Consider the following 12,560-nt stretch of genomic DNA (forward strand, 5'->3'; position numbering starts at 1 on the left):
TATACCAAAGAAAAGAGAAAACCCTTTTGCAAAGACAACAGGCCTATATATATATATAATTTTTTTAATATATTTTAAATTTTCAAAGAAAATTTAAAACAAAACGAGTAGGATTAGGATCCTGGAGCATTTCTTCAAAGAACTGTAACGGGATGAAAAGTGGCTTTACCAGTACAATCCTGAAGACAAAGCACAACCAAAGCAAGGGCTACCAAGAGGTAGAAATAGTCCAGTCACAGAGTCTCACTCTGTAGCCCAGGCTGCAGTGCAGTGGTGCGATCTCAGCTCACTGCAACCTCTGCCTCCCAGGTTCAAGCAATTCATGTGCCTCAGCCTCCTGAGTAGTTGGGATTACAGGTGCTCGCTACCATGCCCAGCTAATTTTTTTTTTTTTTTTGATACGGAGTCTCGCCCTGTTGCCCAGGCTGGAGTGCAGTGGCACGATCTCAGCTCACTGAAACCTCTGCCTCCTGGGTTCAAGGGATTCTCCTGCCTCAGCCTCCCAAGTAGCTGGGGTTACAGGCACCTGCCACCTTGTCCAGCTAATTTTTTTATTTTTAGTAGAGATGGGGTTTCACCATGTTGGCCAGGTTGATCTTGAACTCCTGACCTAGTGATCCCCGTGCCTCAGCCTCTCAAAGTGCTGAGATTACAGGTGTGAGCCACTGTGCCTGGCCAATTTTTGTATTTTTAGTGGAGACGGGGTTTCACCATGTTGGTCAGGCTGGTCTCAAACTCCTGACCTCAAGTGATCCACCCACCTCGTCCTCCCAAAGTGCTGAGATTACAGGTATAAGTCACCATGCCCTGCCACATTCTATATATTTTAAAAACTGGTATGATTTACATATGTAAAGTATATAAATCTTTCGTGTATAGCTTAATTATTTTTATATATGTGAGAGCCTTCAAAAAGTTCACTGAAATGCATCTTATGAAAAAACTATGGAGGAATTTCAAAAAGTTTTTGCATCAAAATGAATTCATACTAACTTATTATAAGATGTCTGAACAGGATATAGTTTGAGGCATTAAGAACACGATATTAGTTTGAAAAGAGCCCTTATCAGAGCAACACGAATTCTGCTAAAATTGAAGCAAGGGCAAAGAGCAAAGTTACGGTGAAGCCTGGGTGGAAGAATGGTAAAATCATTGATGTTTTACAAAACATTTATGGAGACTGTATTGGTCCATTTTCACACTGCTAATAAAGATATACCCAAGACTGGGTAATTTATACAGGAAAGAGGTTTAATGTACTCACAGTTCCACATGGCTAGGGGCCTCACAATCAGGGCAGAAGGCAAGGAGGAGCAAGTCACATCTTACATGACTTACTCCCCTTTACAAAACCATGGGATCGTGTGAGATTTATTCACTATCATGAGAACAGCACAGGCAAGACCTGCCTCCATGATGCAATTACCTCCCACTGGGTCCCTCCCACAACACTTGGGAATTGTGGGAGCTATGATTCAAAATGAGCTTTGGATGGGGACACAGCCAAACCATATCAGAGACAATACCCTAAAGAAATCAGCAGTTTACAAATGGATAACTTCTTTTAAGAAGGTATGAGACAGTGTTGAAGATGAAGCCTGCAGTGGCAGACCATCCACAAAAATTCATCTTGTTTGTATCCTAACTGAAAAGGACAAATGATTAACAGCACAAACAACAGCCAACATCACAGATGTCTCAATGGGTTCTGCTTACACAATTATGACTGAAAAATTAAAATGGGGGCAATCTTCCCACTAAATGGGTGCCAAAACCATTGTGCCCAGATCAGCTGCAGAAAAGAGCAGAGCTTTCAAAGAAAATTTAAAACAAAACGAGTAGGATTAGGATCCTGGAGCATTTCTTCAAAGAACTGTAACGGGATGAAAAGTGGCTTTACCAGTACAATCCTGAAGACAAAGCACAACCAAAGCAAGGGCTACCAAGAGGTAGAAATAGTCCAGTCACAGCAAAAGTGGACTGGTCAAGAGCAAGTGTCATGGCAACCGTTTTCTGGGGTGATCAAGGCATTTTGCTTGTTGACTTTTTGGAAGGCCAAAAATGATAATGCCTGCTTACTATGAAAGAGTTTTGAGCAAGCCAAAGCTTGAACAGAAAACCACCTGGGAAAGCTCCACCAGATAATCCTTTTCCACCACAACGATACTCCTGCTCATTTCTCTCATCAAACAAAGGCAGCTTTGCAAGTTTAGATGGAAAATCCATCTTACAGTCCTGATTTGGCTCTGTCTGTCTTCTTTTTGTTTTTTAATCTTAAAATCTGTAAAAGGCATGCATTTTTCTTCAGTTAATAATGTAAAAAAGACTTCACTGACATGGTTAAATTCCCAGGACACTCAGTTCTTTAGGGATGGACTAAATGGCTGGTATCATCTCTTACAAAAGTGTCTTGAACTTGACAGAGCTTATGATGAGAAATAAAGTTTATATATATATATATATTTTTTTTTTTTTTTTTTTTTTTTTTTGAGACGGAGTCTCGCGCTGTCACCCAGGCTGGAGTGCTGTGGCCGGATCTCAGCTCACTGCAAGCTCCGCCTCCCGGGTTCACGCCATTCTCCTGCCTCAGCCTCCCGAGTAGCTGGGACTACAGGCGCCGCCACCTCGCCCGGCTAGTTTTTTGTAGTTTTTAGTAGAGACGGGGTTTCACCGTGTTAGTCAGGATGGTCTCGATCTCCTGACCTCGTGATCCGCCCGTCTCGGCCTCCCAAAGTGCTAGGATTACAGGCTTGAGCCACCGTATATTTTTTATTTTTATCTTTTACTTATGTTTTCCATGAACTTTTTGAAGTCTTCGCATGAGCATAAATCCATGTAACTACCATCTAGACCAAGATACAGAAAGCTCCCTTAGTCAATAATCCTACCAAAGGTAACCACTACTTGAATTCTATAATCATAGAAGTGTGATCATTTTGTTTCTATGAACTTTATATAAATGTACATACTTTATACAGAAGGCACTCTTCTGAGTCTGACTTATGTTCAATATCACATCTGTGAAATATATCCATGATGTTGTAACAGCAGTGTGTTCTTTTTCATTGCTGTATACAATTTATTTATCAATTCCACTGTTGATGGACATGTGAATGGTTTTCAGTTTTCAGATATTATGAATAAAACTGATAAAACTTTATTTATCTGTCTTCTCATAAACAAAAACACTCATTTCTCATGGGCATTCTATCCAGAAATTGAATTGTGAGGTTTTAGGTAACATGCATATATAGCTTTATATACCTTTGATACATCTTGTCAAACAACTTTACAAAATGGAGTACCAACTTATTAACATACTCCCACCATCAATGTATAATTTCAATGGCAACATATCCTTATGTTGCTTGCCATTGCCATTTCTTTTAATTTTGTGGGTTTGGGTACAGCAATATTTCACTATGTCAAGAACAGTGAAGAATCTGTAAACTAACAAGCTTGGATGCGGGAAAAGGATATGAAACTTCTGGGTTAGAGATGAAAGACAGTTCATTACTCAGAGCAATAGCAGTAGCCAGAGGATCAACATTCTGCCACTTTCCTGAGTCCTAATTCCCACAGGGCAACGTGAAGAGGTCTAGGTGATACCTGTACTTGTAGGTGGTTGCAGTATAAGAGAGGCAATATGTGCCTACAGATTAGTTTGCATTTTCTAGGATTTTATACAAATGGAATCATATAGTATATCTGTATTTTTAATCTGGCTTCTTTCAAATGCATAATATTTTAAGATTCAAGTATGTTGCTGTGGTATCCATAATTCATTTCCCTCTGTAGCTGAGTAGAATTCCATTGTATGGATACACAATTAATTTGTTTATCTATTCACCTGTTGATGGGAATTTGGGATGTTCACAGTTATTGGCTATTACAAATAAAACTGTGATGATTATGGATATATTTTTAAGAACATATGCTTTCATTTCTTCTGAATCAATTCCACTCATTTTTTGACCTCATATTTCTCTTACATATATTATAATTAAATACAGTCATCCCTTGGTATCTGCAAGGAATTAGTTCCAGAAACCTTGGAGCTATCTGCAATAGGATACCACAATCTGCAAATGCTCAAGTCCCTTTTAGTTGGCCATCTATATCTGTGGATGTGGAGCACAGATACAGAGGGTTAACTGTATTGGTATATATGATTATATATCACATATAGATATTATAATGTTTTTAATATATAGATATATTTTAAAGAATTGTAAGAAATATTAACCTTTGGAGAGAGGTATTAGGTGTAGAGAGGAGAGTGGCTTTTATTTTTCCTTCTGTATTTTTTGTTTAAAACAGTGTCAGCCTTACAGACACTGAGAGGAAAAGCATATCTGGCTTTTATAGGAGTACAGGAGTCTTACACATCATTTCATAAGCTCTACAGTTAGCATTTTTTTGGGTAAAATAATGAATCTCAAGAGACATGTCTGTTCAAGAAGAGCAAAGTAATTTTATATTCTTTTCAATAAACTAAAAAGAGGTCAAGGGAAGATGAGAACAACAAACACATTAAGAGACTTCACCACCACCAAAATGAAAATTCCTAAGTTTGGAAATGAGGGCTCTAGACTCAAGCAGGTGACTAATTTATTACTGGGCACTGTCTATGTACCACACTGATCATGAGTCTAGCTAAATGCATATTACAAAAACTTAAAAACAAAACAAAACTTACGGGTCAGTTTCAGCTTTTTTTGTCTCTTTCAAATCCCTTTAGTGTCTTTGCTATCTAGTATCAGTACAGCTGAGTAACAATGTCCTCTCGTGGAATTTTTACACATTTCTGATCCTCTATGTAATTCATGAAGTCATGTGAAACACATCATGAAACTTTCATAAAGTCTAAAACAGTTTCTGTCCCTATGGACAACTAACACTGTATATGACCTGTATAGCAGAGATGTATCGCCAAGGGGTGACTTGGGCCAAATGAATCCAACGCCAGGATAAGATTTTAGAATGAAGGTTGGGATTGCCCTTTTTCTATAGGCTTTGTAGGCCATCACAACGTTAATTGTAGAGCTTATGATCTCTGTTGCAACTACTGAACTCTGTTGTGGTAAGCAGTCATAAGCAAATAAATGTGTGGTTTTGCTGCTATGAAACTTTATTTACAAAAACAGAGTGTGCCAAATTTGGCCCATGGGCCCTGGTTTGCTGACTGCTATCTGGAGAAACAGAAATCTCTTGAGATCTCCATTTTTTCCCCCAACACCACTAATTGCTAATTGAATAAAGGCTTCTGATTAACCACTGAAAAATACATATTGCCAGTTGTTAGCAAATAATGATAAATGCTGTTTACACATTCCATATATTAAAGAGAATTACAGTTTATAATTTTGGAAGAAATGAAATTTTGAGATACTAGTAAGTCCAAAACTGTTTTGTAACTGGCTATACTACCATCTCATATAGACCTTACTTTACATAAGCCCCCACCCGACTTTTTCAGGGTAATCTCTCCTATGAGAAGACTATATTCTACAGTAAGATGAAGAAAATTATTATTAGATTTACTAACTACATTGTTATTTTTGTTTAAAGCTGATATCACAGATTGGTTGGTTCATGCATATATTCATTCATTAGTTCATGCAACCAACAACAATGGAGCCTCTACTGATGTCTTCTCAGTTGCTATGTCAACAAGTTGAGATTCTAATAGTCAGACCAAAACATATACACAGTAGCTGCACATAACACAAAGCAGACTGTTGCCGACACAAAAAGAGAGTGCATACAAAGTACTAGGAGACTCTAGAAGCAGTAGCAATTACTTGGGGCTGGGAGGTGATTGGAGAAAGTTTTATGAAGGAGGAAGTATTTGAGTTCAGCCTGGGAAGGTGGCTAGGAATTAGATGGAGATAGTTGGGTAGTTGCCTCAGAGCTTATGAGTCTAGTGGTTAGTTACATGTGGTCCTGATGGCTTTCTGAGATCAACAGCAAAACATTAAATTAACCATCTTGCTTGTTCCATTATCTCTTCCCATAGTCTGTTCAGTTCTGGCACTGCTCTGAAGGTACAGGATACAACTAGGGAGGGAGCATTTGGCTAATATGAAAGTAGAACAGTTCTGGGATACACTTGGGGCTAGGGGAAGCCTGAGGAAGAGCTGAGTCGCTTTTAAACAAATGAGAAGGTCCTTGATTAACACAGTGAAAAAAGGTTCTAAGGGATACACATAAAATATAATGGGGAGTAAGAAGGAAGAAGACAGTAATACAGAATGTTAATGTTAAGTAGTGACAGAGACTCATAGCCCTGAATTAACATTGTTCATTCAGACTGACTACATAGTTCCACTCATTGAAACAAAGCTTCTCTGTCTTCCACTAAGTGTTCAGTGCCTTTCTCAAATAATAGAGCCAGAATTTTCTTAGAAATCATTGTAGCTTAGCTAGGAAGTAAGTTGGGACATACTATTATGGTTGGTAGTTGCAGTTCCCTATTTATATATGAGCAAGGATTTATATGCTTCTTTTCGGAAAAGACTCAACTTGCCTGGAACTTTTCATAATGTACAGCTGATACGGTTTGGATCTGTGTCCCCGCCCAAATCTCATGCCGAGTTGTAATCCCCAGTGTTGGAGGTGACTGGATCATGGGGCAGATTTCCTCCTTGCTGTTCTTGTAATATGAGTGAGTTCTTGAGAGAATGGGTCATTTAAAAGTGTGTGAAACCTCCTCCTCCTGCTCTGGTCATGTGAGGTGCTTGTTCCCCCTGTGCCTTCTGCCATGACTGAAAGCTCTCTGAGGCCTCCTCAGAAGCCAAACAGAAGCTGCTATGCTTCCTGTACAGCCTGCAGAACCATGAGCCAATTCAACCTCTTTTCTTTATAAAGTATTTAGTTTCAGGTATTTCTTTATAGCAGTATAAGAATAGACTAATACAACAGCATTCTAGGATTCTAATATGGCATGGTAGTTGGGGATCGACATAGAAGGTTCTAGGATAAAAAATTTACTGTCACTACACAAAAGTGAATAATCTTTAAAAATTAATATTAAAATCTTCCATAGTTACTCATCTTTCAGATGAGCCATTTCCCTTATAGTCACACCTGATGACAGATGCTGATGGTCTCCCAGAGAACAAAGAACGGGTAGGAAAGGGAAATGGGAATGGCAAGAGGCATTACACTATCAGCTACATAAGGAATAATTATCAGTGAGATAATCTATCCAGGCCTTCACGAGGAAAGTAAGAAAAGCAAACATAACTTTGATTTTATAGTCTGAACAAAGTCCAGATCATGACATATTTTGAAAAGTCAGAACGTTCAACTATTCTGCAAAAGTCCCAAGTTTGAACTATTAAGGAGCAATTTAGCTATAGTAAAAATACCCCTTGACATCAATTTTGAGGAGAGTAGCTGCTAAAGAATGATGACTCCATATTTCAACCACGTAACCCTCAGTATCATTTCTTCCTCTCATTTTTTTTTTTAGAGACAAGGTCTCACTATGTTGCGCAGGCTGGTCTTAAACTCTTGGCCTCAAGCAATCCTCCTGCCTCAGCATCCCAAATTGCTCGAACTACAGGCATGAGCCACCACGCTATGCTATATCATTTCTGATATGGTTTGGCTCTGTGTCCCCACCCAAATATTATCTTGAATTGCAATCCTCATGTGTCAGGGACCTGGTGGGAGGTGATCAGATCATGGGGGTGGTTCCCTCATGCTATTTTCGTGATAGTGAGGTAGTTCTCATGCGATCTGATGGTTTAAAACTGGTAGTTCCCCTGTGTGCTCGCTCTCTCCTGCCGCCTTGTGGAGCAGACACTTGCTCCTCCTTTGCTTTCTGCCATAATTACAAGTTTCTCAACGCTTTCCCAGCTGTGTGGAACTATGAGTCAATTAAACCTCTTTTGTTTATAAATTACCCAGTCTCAGGTAATATCTTTATAGCGTGTGAAAACGGACTAATACAATTTTTTTTTTTCACTGAGTTTGCTAGTGGTGTTGCAGAATTATTCTTTAGACATGTAGCCACCTGGTGATTCTTCTATGAAATGGTAGCCAGGATATTGTGAAAACACTGAAATTCACAGGATGTGGAAAAGCTGAATTTCTGCCTGCCTTCCACTTTTACAAACTATGGATGATGATTTCTGATAATATAAATTACACTGAGATATGCCCATTTTAATAATGGTTTTTAAAACTAAGATTGTAAGAACTAAAATCTCAAACTAAAATTCTTTCAAAGACTTCTGACTGAGAGAAAAGACTTTTTGTAGTTTGATGATATATTTTATAGGTTGTTTCTGAATTTCTATGTGTTTTGTACACTTTGGGAGCAGAACTAAGTGATTCAAGGAAGATGAACCTTCTCCCAGATTCAAATAATACATACACATACATTACCCTCATACAAAAGAACAGCTTAGTCAAAAAAGATGAATGGAAAATTTAAATACTGTCAGAGCAAGATTTATTTTCATTTCAATATATACTGGAGTAAATATTGATTATTTAACAACAACAACAACAACAAAAAACTTACCTGCTACTGAATTTGGCCTTGGCATGAGATACAAAGGAATAGACTGTACTGACTGAGATAACACTGTTTCCAAATTTCTCTCTGGGATCTTATTCAGACTATAGGTGGAAGCAGTCATGTTTTCATCTACTCGATACAAACAGGAGTCCATGCTGGATTTTTGAGATTGCCAAGGTTTTATGTTTCCTCCAGATCCTAATTCTTTACTGCTTTCCCCAGCATATTTTGTGCGTTCCACATTTTCAGAATAGCTTGTTAATGTAGCTGGAAAAAAAAGAGTAAAATGAATTCAATAAAGCCACATACATACAGTTGTTAATCTTTGACAAAGTTGATAAAAACATACATTGGGGAAAGGACGCCATTTTCAAAAAATGGTGCCAGAAAAACTGACTGCCATATGCAGGGGAATGAAACTGGACTCCTATCTCTCACCATATGCAAAAATCAACTCAAGATACACTAAAGACTTAATCCTAAGACTGGAAACTAAAAATACTAGAAGAAAACCTACAGAAAACTTTTCTGGACATTGGTTTATAGGTAAAGAAATTATGACTAGGACTTCAAAAGCACAGGCAACAAAAACAAAAATAGACAAATGCAACTAAAACTAAAAAGCTTCTGCACAGCCAAAGAAAAACCAGCAGAGGGAAAAGACAACTTACAGAATGGGAGAAAATATATGCAAACGATACATCTGACAGGACTAACATTAAGAATATACAAGGAACTCAAACAACTCAACAAAAACTTCACAAATAATCCCATTAAAAAGTAAGCAAAGGACATAAACAGAAATTTTCCAAAAGATATAGAAATGGCCATGTACACAAAAAAATTCTCAATATTAGTAATCATCAGAGAAATGCAAATTAAAACCACCATCTTATACCAGTCAGAATGGCTACTATTAAAAAATCAAAAAATAACATACAGTGAGGATGCAGAGAACTCTCATATACACTGTTGGTGGGAATATAAATTAGTACAACCATTAAGGAAAATACAGAGATTTCTCAAAGAAATAAAAATAGAACTACCGTTCAATCCAGCAATTCCACTACTGGGTATCTACCCAAAGGAAAAGAAATCCATATGACAAAAAGATATCTGCACTTTAATGTTTACCACAGCACTATTTACAATAGCAAAGATATGGAAAACCTACATGTTCATCAATAGATGAACAGATAAAGAAAATGTGGTATATACACACAATGGAATATTATTCAGCCATAAAGATAATGAAATGTCTTTTGTAGCAACATGGATGGAACTAGAAATCATTATCTTAAATGAAACAAGTTAGATGCAGAAAGACAAATATTCCATGTTCTCACTCACAGGTGGGTGCTAAAAAAAAAGTGCACATATTGAAGTAGAAAATGGAATGACAGACAATGGAGCCTCTGAAGGGTTACAGGGTGGGGGAAAGGTGGATGAGACATTACTTAATGGGTTCAATATACATTATTTGGGTGATGAATATCCTAAAAAACTCAGACTTCACCACTACGCAATTTATGCATGTAACAAAACTGCCTTGTACTTCATTGATTTATAAAATTTAAAGAGTGAATTTAAAAGAAAATCTAAAGTAGAGATTAATCTGTTTATGATTATGTAAATTCATGACTAGATAATAATATTTAGTAACATTATTTTTAAAAGTTACTGATGATCATTTCACTTCTATCATGATGTATAAATAACTGAAACCAAAATACAGTCATCTCTCACATATTTCAAAAACTCTATATAAATAAACTAAAAAAATTCATGTATCAGTCCTAGAGGACCTACAGCTCGGACCTATTAGTGGTAAAATTTTCAGAATTTCATCAAAAGGGAATTTATATAATCTTCAAAGATTGCTGGAGAGCCTCAGAGGTCCCTAAAAGATCCCTACATTCTTTTTATTCTGTTCTTTTCCTCATTTAAATGTATTTCCTTGCTTCTAATATGTAACAAAGAATTAGAATAAAATAAGCAGTCCCTAAGTAGGAACTAATATAAGAGACAGAACCTGCCCAAATAAGTAAGCAGTAACAGGCCCTTCTTGTACAGACGGCTATAGCTCTAACTTTATGGATTTCAGTACCTTAATAAAATAAACTGAAAGGTCTTGAATTTTATATAGTCTTACCACTAATTGTACACAAATAGAAAAATTTTAATTAACTCTAGAAATGAAAGGATTAAAAACATTAACATCTAGATGATAATTTTTTAGCAATAATTATAAAACAAGAATGAAAGGTATCATCCCAGAGGAGTTTTTATATGTTAGTTCATTTTCTCTTCTTATATTTTGAATGTACCTATTGCCAAAAGAAGAGACCTAAAGTTCATGAGGTACTTTCCACAGTCCTTTTTAGTGAGGTTTTCTCTCTGCAAATTTAAATGGAGTTCTGGATTTTCTAATCCAGAAACCTTTGGAAACCTTGTAAGATTTTGGAAGGTAAGTTCCCATATTTATTACACTCTATTTCCCCTTTAGTGATTAGTTGTAAAATCTTAAAAAATAGACAACCTATGTTTATTTTGGAGAGACAGCTAACAAAAAGAAAGCAGAGAAAATTATATTCCTACATTTTGGCTGGTCTTTGGGGACAAAAAACCAAGTATAGTATGTGGTAGCAAACCTGAAAAACAAAGGAAAACAGTTTCTGAAACTCAGAAAATATTTCCAAAGGAAGAACATGGAAAACAAATTAAGAATTGAAAAGTAATTCCAGGGGCCTAACAACCCAAAGGTCAAAGTGATTTTTTTGGTAACTGGTAAAGAAATATCACCCCAGAAAAAGCTCATATATATTTTAAGCAAGATGTTCTTTCTTCTGTATTAGATCATAAACTTTAATACTAGTAATCATAATACATTCATATTTATCACTTTATAACCTTTAAATTGTACAAACATACAGTACCTCATTTGATTATCAACATAACACTCCCAGCAGGACTGATATTACTATCTCCATTACACAGATGAGGAAACCAAACCGATGCTTAGAGAGATTAGGCATCTTGCCCACTTATATAGCTAACAAGTAGTCTCACAGGCAACTAATTATTTGGAATCTTAATCATTTACTACCTTTTATTGTTACTTAACTCTTTTGTAGATGTACCCTGCCTCCTTTACTACACTGTACATTTCTGAAGAGTAGAAACTATAAGGGTTTTTTTCATATTTAAATTAAAAAAACCTTTTAGAACCCAGCTCTGTAATACCCACATGATGAAAGGAGAGATAAAACAAAGGAAAGCAGAAAGGCTAAAGCCCTGCTGTTATCTACAAAAATCACAGGAAAATAGCACGCAGTGAACATTCAGGAGACCCTTAGCGTGGGAGGACACCGCAGACATTAACAATGAAATATTAGAACAAAAATAACTGGCCTCATTCTTCAGGGCATTTTTTTCTCTAGTACTTACATTAAAAATATTTCCACCATTGATATGTGTATGTTTTACCTGGGAAATTATTTAAGCCAAGAAACTGCCTACTTTTGGGGAAAAAATGTGATGAGAGGACACAGTATTTAAAGACACATAAGCTAAGCTCTGAAGAATGGATTCAGTAATGGTGAAGTGTTTATGTCTGCTAGGAATATAGTACTGTACTCTTTTAACGTGGAAAAGGCTTTATATTTGTGGTAGGGGAATAGGTGGAAGAGATAAATCAGGCTTTCTATAATATTTTAGGATACTGCCAAACAATTAAACAGGTACTGAACTATTAGCTCTTGAGAACACTGCACCTTCACTAACAGTCAAAGACTTCAATAAAAGTCCTTGCAATACTTACCCAACTCCCAGTAATTCCAGATAACAACTTTATATTCACCTAAATTTGGTCTTTTATCTTTACTTAATTTACTTTATTTTACTTTACCCATTGGAAAAAGAGGTTTGCTTTATGAGAAAGGAGACACAAATCTAACCCAGACTTGAGGGCTAGAGAATACTCTTGTCGATTAAGCTGAGTTGGTCAGGTGAAGATGAAGAAACAATG

General features: G+C 36.6%; 1 protein-coding gene across 5 annotated transcripts in view; it reads right to left on the reverse strand.

The window, feature by feature from the left end:
• The window catches only part of TANC2 (tetratricopeptide repeat, ankyrin repeat and coiled-coil containing 2), a 476,614-nt gene that overhangs the window by 180,660 nt on the left and 283,394 nt on the right, over positions 1–12,560 (reverse strand). For all 5 annotated transcript variants that reach the window (XM_033184063.1, XM_033184062.1, XM_033184061.1 and 2 more), the window contains one exon: positions 8,537–8,800. In XM_033184063.1, the coding sequence (XP_033039954.1) occupies positions 8,537–8,800 (264 nt within the window). The remainder of the gene's footprint in view (positions 1–8,536; positions 8,801–12,560) is intronic.

The sequence above is a fragment of the Trachypithecus francoisi genome, unplaced genomic scaffold (genome assembly GCF_009764315.1).
Source record: "Trachypithecus francoisi isolate TF-2019V2 unplaced genomic scaffold, Tfra_2.0 Lachesis_group20, whole genome shotgun sequence".
NCBI classification, from domain to species: domain Eukaryota; kingdom Metazoa; phylum Chordata; class Mammalia; order Primates; family Cercopithecidae; genus Trachypithecus; species Trachypithecus francoisi.